Source organism: Cibotium barometz, chromosome 2, assembly GCF_041138505.1.
Source record: "Cibotium barometz isolate CiBa-2024 chromosome 2, ASM4113850v1, whole genome shotgun sequence".
Lineage (NCBI taxonomy): Eukaryota > Viridiplantae > Streptophyta > Polypodiopsida > Cyatheales > Cibotiaceae > Cibotium > Cibotium barometz.
In genome coordinates this window covers 20,834,385-20,845,955 of record NC_141047.1, presented here as the reverse complement: position 1 = coordinate 20,845,955, position 11,571 = coordinate 20,834,385, and the positions used below count along the sequence as shown (strand labels likewise).

The window sequence follows — 11,571 nt, the reverse complement described above, 5'->3', positions numbered from 1 at the left end:
GTAATCATAAGACATATTTAAAATTGAGATTTGGGTTCAAGGCTTTAATTACCTGGGTGTGTGATTTAGGTGCACTTGTGCAGAGATCTTTTTCCTGGAGAAGATTGTTTGTTAGTTACAGCATAGATTCTCAAACAAGCAGCTGAGAAAATGAGATTCATTACAGCACCAGTCAGCCGGGGAGGGTGTCTTATAAGGATCATCAGCCTAAGTAGCTGCAGGAAACAAGATTGGAGCACAACTAGATGTCTAACAACCATACAATACAAGTATGTATACTATATTATATATTCTGGAAAAAAATGAACCTATGACCACAATAATTGTGTTACAGGAGCGTACTGTTACAAAACATAGCCGGGATTGAGTACAAGATCATACTGTTACAAAGCATATAGGTTGGATTTTCACAATCCTGCAACCTCTCTCTCTCTCTCACACACACACACACACATATTACAAAAGCTCATTTGAAGTAGCAATCCAAACCTTACACCTTGGAATAATTTAGGAGACCCCTTGCCAATGACAGTGGCAAACCCACCCCCACCCCCACCCCCTCCCCCTCCCCCTCTCACCCCACCCCTTGCTTAATGAAGATGCGCACAAAATTGTTCAACTTCAACTGTGAGAAGCTGCAAGCGAACATCATGTCTGAGATTCCACAGGACCAGCTGCTGTTTGAATCGGTTTTTGAGTCAGCAAAGGTTGCAATGCCTTCACTACGATACTCATGTTGGGGCGAAACTCGGCCTCGTACTGCACACAAAGGGCTGCAACTGCCGCCATCTGGGAACACCCCCCCCCCCCCCCAAAAAAAAAAAAAACAAAAAACAAAAAAAACTTAATATGCCTGGACCAAAATAATCATAGATTGAAAGAACTTCCAATCCGTTCTTGCTCTTTAATTTAAGATCCAGATAACAGCTTAGGGAGCTTTAGAACAGGGGGGCAAATGAGGTTAAGTGTCCACACGTGGCCAAGGGTGCACAGTGACACAAAGGAAAGATGTTCAACAAGTTTTTGGCGTCCATAACATAATTACCCTTGGCCTCTAAATGAGCTTCCAGGTGTGGGTTTAAAGTTTATTGGTATTGTGTTTTAGCTTGAGCTGGTTTCCATTTACAGGAAGGTCCTCCTCCTCTACGTGCTTAGATTTGTGGTTAAAGCCCTAGCAGCTATTTAAACATTGAACTCATTCAGAATATGCACTTGAAAAAAGTGCATACAAAATGTGGTAGGGTCGAAACTCTGATCGTGCTTGGAAAGGCCATGCAAACTTTCAAAACAATGCTTGAAAACCAACATAAAAAGTCACTCGCCATAAAGGCCCTCACAAAGAATGTGCAGGTGCCTTCTTTCAAGTTTCAGCACTGCTGGCAGCCACAAAGGTAATGTCACGCAGTCGTCAAGAACACCAAATCGACTGTTCTGAGGAGAGGGACCGGAGTCCGTCAACCCTGTTGTGAAACACATCTCATCCCTACTAAGAATGCAACCATGCCTATAACCACATGTACAAGTGGTAAGAACAAATCACAGGCTTCCCTTCTCGCCCCTGAGCATTTGAACTTAATGTCAAGATAATGGCTGGCTAAAGGTTAGGGCAGCATTGAGAAAGTTCCTGATTTTGATAGAGACCTTTTTAATAGAGAGTATTTCTCCGGTAAAGGCATCTACACACGGGTCTCTCTCTCTCTCTCTCACACACACACACGCACACATATTCCCAGATCATACTCTCACCAAATCATCTCATCTCTTTAGATTATATCGAATAACCTGCATCTTGTTCCCATCTCTTAAGATACCTCCACACAGATTTAGAGAGTGAAATAACGGTGGTTACAGAACTTGCAATTGGTGCTTGGTTATAGAGCATCGATTTTAAAGGGCAAGGGGGGCCACTTGAAACATACGCGCAAGTCCAAACTCCCCCTTTGGAAGGACAAAACTGACATTAGCATTCTTAAACTTGGCAGTTGGTATAGCTCCATGTCTGTTCATATCAAATATAATCGTGGTAGCCATTGCACAAGCTGCCCCTTTTCACTCTACATAAGTGCTGTTAGCACTTACCTTTTTCCCTATGTGTGCTTGCTTTTGGACTTGGAAAGTGCTTTTCTAATTTCTCATCGTGCACGCTTTTTGCGTGCAGACAGACTAAGACATGCTTCTGTCATGAAGCCTCCACTTTGTTTGTGCCAACCCCTAATTAGCAGAGGTTGGTGATCCTCACCTTGAAATTATAGTCCCTTGCATCAGCACATTGAGCAAAAGCACACAAAATACACTTTCACCGTTTCAAGCGCTTTAGCAGATGTTTGCCACATACAAGAATGAAAGAAATACCTTAGCAACTGCCTTTGGAGGGTACTCTGATTTTATCTTGGGGTCCACACATTGCTTCACTTTGTCTTCACTAAGTCGAGGAGTCGCCTGGAAGAAAATAAACAATGCTTTAAATCCTAGTCATTCAAGCCCCATACAGTAGCGCATAGCTCATGTTTACCAACTGCAAATGACCAAAAGAGTCCTTACCCATGTGACCAAGCTCTGTTGGCCACGAGGCATGGTGTGGTCCACAGGTTTCCTTCCAGTAAGCAACTCTAACAGTACCACACCAAAACTGTACACATCGCTCTTCTGAGTAAGCTGCCCAGTCATTGCATACCTGAAACAAGACACACAGATTTTTTTGGGAAATTTTTTAATGTAAAACAAGAATGTAAAATCAGGATGTATATTGGAAGGCAAAAGTTAAGAAGCATCATACTCAGGGGCATGATAACCAAATGTGCCCAACACACGAGTCGAGTGCAGGCGAGCTGCCATATCCGGAGCCTGATTTGATAGGTTGAAATCTGCAACCTTTGCAGTAAAGTCATCGAAAAGAAGAACGTTGCTGGACCTAATGTCACGATGAATGATGGGTGGTTGCACCTTCTCATGAAGGTATTCCAGACCCCTTGCAGCACCCACCGCAATCTTTACCCTCTGCATCCAGTCAAGAACCGGCCCCGGTTGTGCACCTTGCACGCCTTTTCGACCTGCACACCATAATAGAGCTTGGTTATGACGTCCACTCAACCCAAAAAAAGAAGAAGAAGAAGAAGAAGAAGCTATTGTAAACCCGTTATGAAAAATGCTGTACGATGCCCAGATGGCTCATTACAACAGTCTATTAACAGGCATGTCCAAACTCCAGACATCTCATGTACAATGGAAAAGCATCACCATAATCACCATGAAGAATATCATGCAGAGATCCCATTGTTGCAAACTCATAAGCCAGAATACGCAGATCACCCTCAAGACAGTACCCGACAAGTTCAACCACGTTCTCGTGTTTCAGTCTTGAAACCATTGACACCTGCAGTGGCCACGATGGAGCATCAGCTGTGTGGAGACTAATGTTGTCCACATAGCAACAGCATCAGAAAAGCACGCCAACCTGAGACAGAAAGTCGTCATCTGACTCCTGCTGATTGTTGACGTCCAGCTTCTTGATAGCAGCTGCCCGCCCACCGAGAGTTGCGTAGTATACTCGACCATATGAGCCCTCACCAATTAAAGCTTTTGCTCCAAAATTTTCGGTTGCCTCCTTTAGATCATCCAATGGTACAAAAGGCGCCTCTATGGGCTGTGAGCTTACCATGGCAGTATTCCTAGCTGCAGGATCACCCATATGAGCACCTGTATTACCTAAAAGAATTACGAAAATAATGTGAGAGCATGTAAGAGCATGTGATTCTTGAAGGACAGAAAATGCAGATAAAATACCCATATTACCATTTGTTGCAGGGTTACTACGTGCGATCGGAGGCTTGTCGTCGTCATATGGATGACAACTGCAGCAGTTCCCCATTCGTAGACGCTTCACGTACTCAATCTCTTCTGCTGCTCTCGGGTAATACTATCCAGCATTTTCCAACCAAACAGAAAATGGCTATTTCCCAGCTTTCAAAACCTTGGGAGAAAAAAACTGCATTAACAATTGATAAGCAAAACCAGAAAATTTGAAATTTTACTAGAAACCCTAACAGACACTTTGCGATCTAGATACAAAAAGGAGAATTCAGAGCAATGGAAGAGATAAAACCCTCAACGATACAAAAAGAAACCCAGTATGAGATGAAACCCTGAACTGTAAATGAGGAAACAGAAACTAACATCGAGAAACCCTAAACCCAGTCTTGAGCCTAATCCATACACGAGGGGTAACCCTAATCCGGGCCTAATCCAAACATGAATAAACCCTAATCTTGACCCATGCAGGAGAAAAATCCTGAATCGGTTTCTTGGACTACAGAGAAAGCTTAAGCTGTGATTAGGGTAGCTAATGGTAGCTAATGGTTGGCTATAAGAGAGAAAGAGAGAGATTAGGGTCCGTACCTTGTGTGGGTAAAACGGCGAGCTGGTGATGGCGATGGCGATACAAAACGGTCCTTGCAGAGACGTATATAATAAATAATCATATGTGATTATATATTCTACTTTACATTTTTAGGCCCAAAGAAAACCAATCTTTTTTCACCAAATGAAGACAACCCTTTAAGGTGAGTCAAAAAGATTTCAGAATAATTAAGTGTGTTTTCCCACTGTTTTAAAACGGTATCATATGCCTCCTCTTCTACAGCTCAACGATAGCCCCCTTGCGTCCCTTCTTACGGGGGCGATACTCGGTTCGAATCTACACATGTGGCATGTATTTCGGTACCCTCTCTTGCGATACAAAAAAAGAAAGGTATCATATGTGTGTGTGTGAGTGCTTTTATTTTATCGCATGTGCACCTGTGTATGTACATCATCTGGCATGTGTTTCAGTACCCTCTCTCGCAATACAAAAAAGAAAAGTAGGATATGTGTGTGAGCATGGCATTCTAGTGTATTTTTACCAGCCATAATTAAGAAATAATGGTTGAGATTTAAAATAGCCCTTATTTTTGGGAACATTAAGTATTTATATTTATATTAACAAGGCAAAAGCTGCCATTTACAAAAGTTCCTTTTTTTCTCCTACCACATCCATCCATCCATATTGGCTGAGATTTAAATAGCCCTTATTTCAAGGGATGTTTTTTAGTTTTAAAATCGACATATAGTAGAGATTCTGGAAACAAAAACCGGATAGAATTAAAAGTTGTCCTTATTTTGCTTGGTTGAAAAATAAGTTTTTTTGAGCACCCGTGTGTGTACACAATGTTTGTGTGCTCATTTATATGTGCATATATAAATGAGCACACATGCATATATGCATGTGTGCCGGCTCACATGCACACACATGTGTGTTTGCATGCGTGCTCTGCACATCCGCATGTGTGTGGGCTTGCTTGTGTACATGTGTGCACACACACACAGATGCGCTTGTACACATGGGAGGTCTCCACATGCACTTGCACTTTCTTCCCTCTTGGGAAAGTTTGGGCACATCAGATTGATTTAGTTTATGTTTCGTAGAATTTAGCTTATGTGAGAGATGTTGAGATACTTATTGAATGATTTTAATGTGAGAAGAGGACTCTTTGAAAAAATTAAAAGATACGCATCTACAAAAAATGATGTCGATGCATGCTGATCTCCAAGTTTATTTGTTTTTTATGTCTTCCAAGTTTCACTGGAGCCATGTATGGCAAAATTTGTGTGCACTATTGCTTCGTCGAGCAAAAAAAAACCAATGTTATGACAACCATGCACCCAATGATCATAGTAGGTATGAAGGTAATACAAAAATGCCCCTAAAACCCTTATATATTTGTATGCAAACACCCATTATAAAGGGGGTATGACAAGATAATATGTTTCTAATAGGAAGAAGGCTTTAAGTACGCTTTTGCCACCCAAGCAACTTTGAGGTTAATCATGCACCTTAATATGGTGTTTGCATGGAAGCGTGAGTTAACATATTTTTGAGCATCTACTGTCTACTAAAAGGCGTGTGAACATTTTGCCTCCTTGCTCATGGGATTTGTGCACATAAATGCACAATTTCATTCATATCTTAATAGTTGCCTTAAGGAGTGATCAGACGATTGTGATTTTGCACTCATTGTTTTTTTTTAATATTGGTTTTTTCATCATGTTTGCCTCCCATGTGTGCTTATAACTTATTATCACTTCACACTTTGCCTCCCCTCTAAGCATCCTTACTCCTCTCCCCACTTAATGTACCTTTACTTTGATTGGCATGTCTTTTCTTCTTCACGAAGATGTAAGAGGAGCTTTATGTTTAGACTTCTACACTTTTTACTAGTAGTGTACAATCTTTGGAGATCATGAGAAACTAATTCTCTTATTCTAAACATTTTCATTCACTTCAAAGCTCATGAAAAAGATCTCATTGTGCTCTTATTTTGCTTACTTCTTTCAACATCATGAAATGATAATACAACATTTGACGTGCAACATGGGCAAGGTAAATCAATCATGCTATGTTATGAGCTCAGACATTAGCAAGCCATGTTGGCGAGGTATGAGCAACGAAATAATGTAAGTGGAGGTAATGATCATTTGGTGATGAGGAAGTCTAGATTCTTTTGCTTACTATTTTCTCTAAAGCAAAAGGATCTAGAATATAAGCAAGGCGAGGGAGGAAAATCAAACTTGATTTCTCATAGATAATAGACTAGATGTAGAAGAATTGATAGTGGTAGTGCTAGGTGTGAACATGGGATTATAAGGGAAACTTAAATACCTTCTATATTAAAGGGTTTCCCCCCCTAACCACACAGTGTGAAAGGACACCATATGGACATCATTTTATGATTATGCCTTGTACTTGTGGTTGTGTACACACAACCACAACCTTAGAAGGATAAGGTTGTGTACATACAACCTTATACTTCCAGCATCATGTTGGTCCCTCATCTCTCTCTCTCTCTCTCTCTCTCTCTCTCTCTCTCGTTTTCTACCCCCATTTCATGCACATTAGGGTTAAGGCTAACCCAATAGTGGTACTGTGATTTTCCATTCATTCTACACTTATGTAATTTTTTCATACACATCGTACACCCACACAAATGCCCATACTTGTCTATATATCCCTACGCATCATCCATACATGTCCATACACCCTGGCATGGTGATCATACTTGTCTTTCCCTTATTGCCACGTCAGCACTTGCAAAATTTATGTACCTACAGAATTTGTTCAGTTATACCTATTATACCTGCACAATTTTATAAATTTTGGGCTTTTTTAAATTTTAGCACAAATTGGGACATTCAACCTTCAAGGTAGCAAATTACTTGTCAATTATGTCAATTTTTATCCCTAGATCACTTTTCTCTACAATCAACTACTATGAAAAGGCAATTTGAAGTGTGTGTGTGTGGTTCCCAAGGGAAGTTTGGCTAAAGTAGTAGAGACATTGTGAGCTTTGTCGGGGGTGTATTTGGGTTCTTGTCTCAAGAGGACAAGCTTTATGGCAATAGCAACTTCTCGGTATTGTTGAGTCAATCTTGTATCCATAAGTAACTCCTCAACCCTCTATACTTAGACCAATATAATCCACCAACTCCAAGAAAATACACCATGTGACACAACTAAAATCTATGTTTAATGTCTTTTCAACTTCCAACAAATGTTAAAACCCTAAAGATCTCTCTAGCTAATCACTATGCATTAACATGCATAAACCAGGGATATACTCATCCACCCGACTACCCCTGATTTTTAGTGTTACCCTTTGGTCTCACTAATACACCAGCAACTTTCCAACAAATGATGAATGATATATTTTAAGATCTATTAGGAAAATATATGGTGGTTTTCTTAGAAGATATTTTGATATACAGTAAAACTTTGGCTGAGCATGAGGATCATCTTTAAAGAGGTTTTAGGAAGGCTTAGGAAGGAGAATCTGTATTGTAAGTTATCTAAGTGTGATTTCTTCAAAAAGAAATTGGTATACTTGGGTCATAAGATCTCTCGAGATGGCTTAAGTATAGATTTGGATCGGATTCAAAAGGTTTTGGAATGGCCAGTTGCACGTATAGTCAAGCAGTTAAGATCTTTCTTAGGTTTCGTGGTATTCCTTGAAAATCTGTCAAAGATTATTCGAAGTTGACAGTGCCTTTTACCAACCTTCTTAAGGGTAAAAATAAGAAGTCTAATTCTTTGATTGAGTGGAATGAGAAGCTATAGTTCTAAAACTTTTTATACTTTAAAATTTAAAGTTCAAGATGCTCCTGCGTTTAGCCTTACCAAATCCTAGTAGGCCTTACATTGTTGAGATTGATGCTAGTGATTTTGCAATAGGCATAGCTTTGTTCCAGGATAGGAAAGCCTGTGGCCTTCAAGAGTAAGAAACTCAATGATGCATAGACTAGGTACCCAGTTCAAGAGAAAGACTTGTATGCAATCATTTATGCTTTAAAGACATGGAGACAGTATCTCTACGGGTGTCAGTTTATGGCCTTGATAGATCACTAGTCTTTGCAGTTCATTCGCAATTGATCAACCGGACTTGAAAGGTAGAAAGGCCAGATGGGCTGAATTGATGCAGGACTTTGATTTCATAATTAAATAAAGAAAAGGTAGCTTGACTAGCATTTCTAATGCATTGAGTCGAATTGGTGAAGTTAATGAACTTAGTTTCACGGAAATTACTTACAACTTGTACGATTCACTCAAGGGGAAATGTAGTATAGATATTTTCTTTGGAAAATATTGGAATTTGGCAACTCTGAGGTGGATCAAAACATGGTGAATCAAGGAAAAGCCAACCAATTTTTTATTCGGAATGGTCTTTTATTCCGAAATGATAAGGTTTACGTATCGGATGTGCCCGAAATTAAACAACTGAGGATCCTATTTGAGTGCCATGATGTATCATCGGCCAAACATTCGAGCATACAACGTACATTGGCTTTGGTTAGAAGAACTTTTTACTTGCCAAAAATGAAGAATTTTGTTCATAATTATGCGGTCAATTGTCATAAGTGTCATATTAATAAGGCAGAGCACCTGAAATCTCCTGGGAGGATATTATATCCTTTGGATATTTTGTCTCGAAAGTGGGAAAGTATTTCCATGGATTTCATTATGGGACTTCCACATATGTCACGATGCCATTTGGGTAGTCGTGGATAGATTGACAAAGATGGCTAGGTTTTTACCCACAAACAAAGACAACAGTTAAAGCGTCGGAATTGGTTTACGAATTTGTCAAGCAACTGTTTAGACTGTATGGTCTACCTTCTGATATTGTGAGCAATCGAGACTCTAAGTTCACGGCTCATTTTTGGCAGGAAGTTTTCGTGAAATCTGAAACTACTTTGAGTATGAGTTCCTAATTTCTCTACCCGGGTGGCCTTTGATTAACCACATAGCACTAATTCAGGCTTAACCTCCACTTAAGCCTACATTGAAATTAAGCAATTGAGAAATTAAGCCTTAATAAGCTTTAAATCCAACCAGACATATATATATATATATATATATATATATATATATATACACACACACACACAGTTTCTCTTCCTTGTGGTGGCAGCGAGCGAGGGGGGAAGCAGAAATTAATATTATTACTTTTCTCCCTAGGCAGCAGCGAACGTGGAAATTTGAGGGGGGAGGAAGAAATTATTATTATTACTTTTTTTTTAAATTTGCTTCTTCGCGATTCCAATTATAGAGGGGCGAAACCTCTGAATTAAGGCTTATTGTATATATATATATATATATATAGTGGCTGCGCCCTCCTACATTTCACTTCAGGTGGCACACCCCAGTAATTATGAACAACAAATAAACCAGCGCAAATTTTATTTTTCCCTTCAATTCCTATTTGAATTCAGCGCTGGGCGTTGGAGAGACAAGCTTATTAATACATAAGCTTTACATATCATAGAATATATAAGCTTTAAATAGAATAAAGTATATATATATCTCTATATTCTTTATAGCTATTTTTGGGCTTCAGAATGTGCCCCCAACGCTGCGTACTTGTTACTGATCGCAGTTCCTTCAGCGTGTTGATATTTGAAGCCTTATAGCTCTAATAAAACATCTTAAAATGAAAGCTTATATATATATATATATATATATATATATATATATATATATAAGAGCACTCTAAGCTTTTAAGAGCTTTATACACTTTTATTAATAAAGCTTACTTGATTAAAAGCTTTATTAAGTTTTTAATAATAAAGCTTGATAAACTTTTATATATAATAAGCCACACATATATATATATATATATATATATATCTCCACCTTACTGATTTGAAGCCCTTGATTGAAAGTGGAAGTCTCACTGAGGCTTGTACACGAGACAGCAAAGTGTGGTGAACCAGTCAAATGCTCACATTAAAATCCCAGCAACAACAGAATGTGTTCTTGCCATCTTTTATCTTCTCATTGGCCAAGGTATGAGGCTATCATGGAAGCTTATCTAGAAGGAATTGAAAGCTTTGATTAAAACTTTTCTTTTATCTTTGTAATAAAGCTTTGATTAAAGTTTTTCTTTGATTAAAGCCTTGTCATCTATTATTTCCCGACCCCAGTGCACAACAGCAAGGCACCTTAATTAAGCATTAATTAGTTCTTGTTAATTAGTGCTTAAAAATTTGACTATCTATATATAATAATTAAAGGTTTTAAAAGTGCATATTTTGTTTCTAACAATCCCTTTGAAGATTTTCTTTTAGATGGCCAATTCTTTGGAGCAATGACGGGAAACATTGCTTCGTCACCACCATCGAGACTCGACTACCACAAATCATGAGCTAAGTCTTCGTGCTTTACCAGTTTGTAAATTAATTAAATTATGGCATGCATATTTTGTGTCATCCAAATCAATTATTTTTGTAGCTCGATGAATCAAATTCATATGAGCTAAGTTCTTCACTACTCTCTCTATTTATTTTTATAATTTCGAGTATTTAATTTGATGATCATAATAATTAAATCTCGATTTATTGTTTCTTCAAATTATTAATTCGTTAAAAATTATTAGATCGTATCCTTTTAAATCCAAATAAATTTCATTAGTCATTGTTCAGATTATCACTTTTTCTTTAGATGGTTAATTCATTTGCATGTGCAAAATTAATTATCTCAACGTTTATTTTCCAATTTTTAATTAAAAATTATATGAAAAATTATAGTTGCATGCTAGAAAAATTCATAAAAATCAAATTTAGGTTTCTAAATTTCTCGATTAATTTTTAGATTTTAAAGGTGTTTTTAAATAAATTTTTATAATTTATTATATAATGCATTAGTAGATTAAAATTATAATAAAATTAGTAAAAATAGTAGAAAATTTCCAAGGAAATCTTTAGCAAATGTTTAAATGTTTTTAGATTCTTATAAAATTTTAGAAGTTAATTTCTATAAATTTGGTTATTTAAATTAACTATTTAGTGATTTTTCTTTAGAATTGTATGAAAATTCATTTTTACTACTAGGAAATTACATAAAAATCATGTAAGTTATAATTTTAATCTCTTTAATCCTCTTTAATTTTAAAATTAGTTGTTCATTAATTTTTACTAGTTCAAATTAACTATTTTATTCAAGTGGTTGAAATTTCATTTTCGAGGTTAGGAAAATTTGTAAGCATT

The 11,571-nt window shown here is 37.7% G+C and overlaps 1 protein-coding gene across 7 annotated transcripts; it reads right to left on the bottom strand.

Annotated features, from left to right (window-relative positions):
* Window positions 1–246: 246 nt before the first annotated feature.
* LOC147640797 (protein CYTOSOLIC ABA RECEPTOR KINASE 7-like) lies at window positions 247–4,536 on the bottom strand. Of its 7 annotated transcripts, none has more exons than XM_086815246.1 (8): window positions 4,396–4,536; window positions 3,793–3,970; window positions 3,455–3,705; window positions 3,247–3,373; window positions 2,777–3,050; window positions 2,542–2,674; window positions 2,353–2,439; window positions 247–789 (listed from the first exon to the last, which is right to left on the bottom strand). In XM_086815246.1, the coding sequence occupies exons 2-8, from the start codon at window positions 3,866–3,868 to the stop codon at window positions 649–651; spliced, it is 1,089 nt and encodes a 362-aa protein (XP_086671372.1). In that variant the 5' UTR covers window positions 3,869–3,970; window positions 4,396–4,536; the 3' UTR covers window positions 247–648. The 7 variants fall into 7 exon arrangements, with proteins under 7 accessions (XP_086671372.1, XP_086671361.1, XP_086671350.1 ...); XM_086815235.1 differs by having other exon boundaries at window positions 3,793–3,985; window positions 4,396–4,515; XM_086815224.1 differs by lacking the exon at window positions 4,396–4,536 and adding an exon at window positions 4,149–4,361 and having other exon boundaries at window positions 3,793–3,985.
* Between the last annotated feature and the right edge of the window lie 7,035 nt (window positions 4,537–11,571).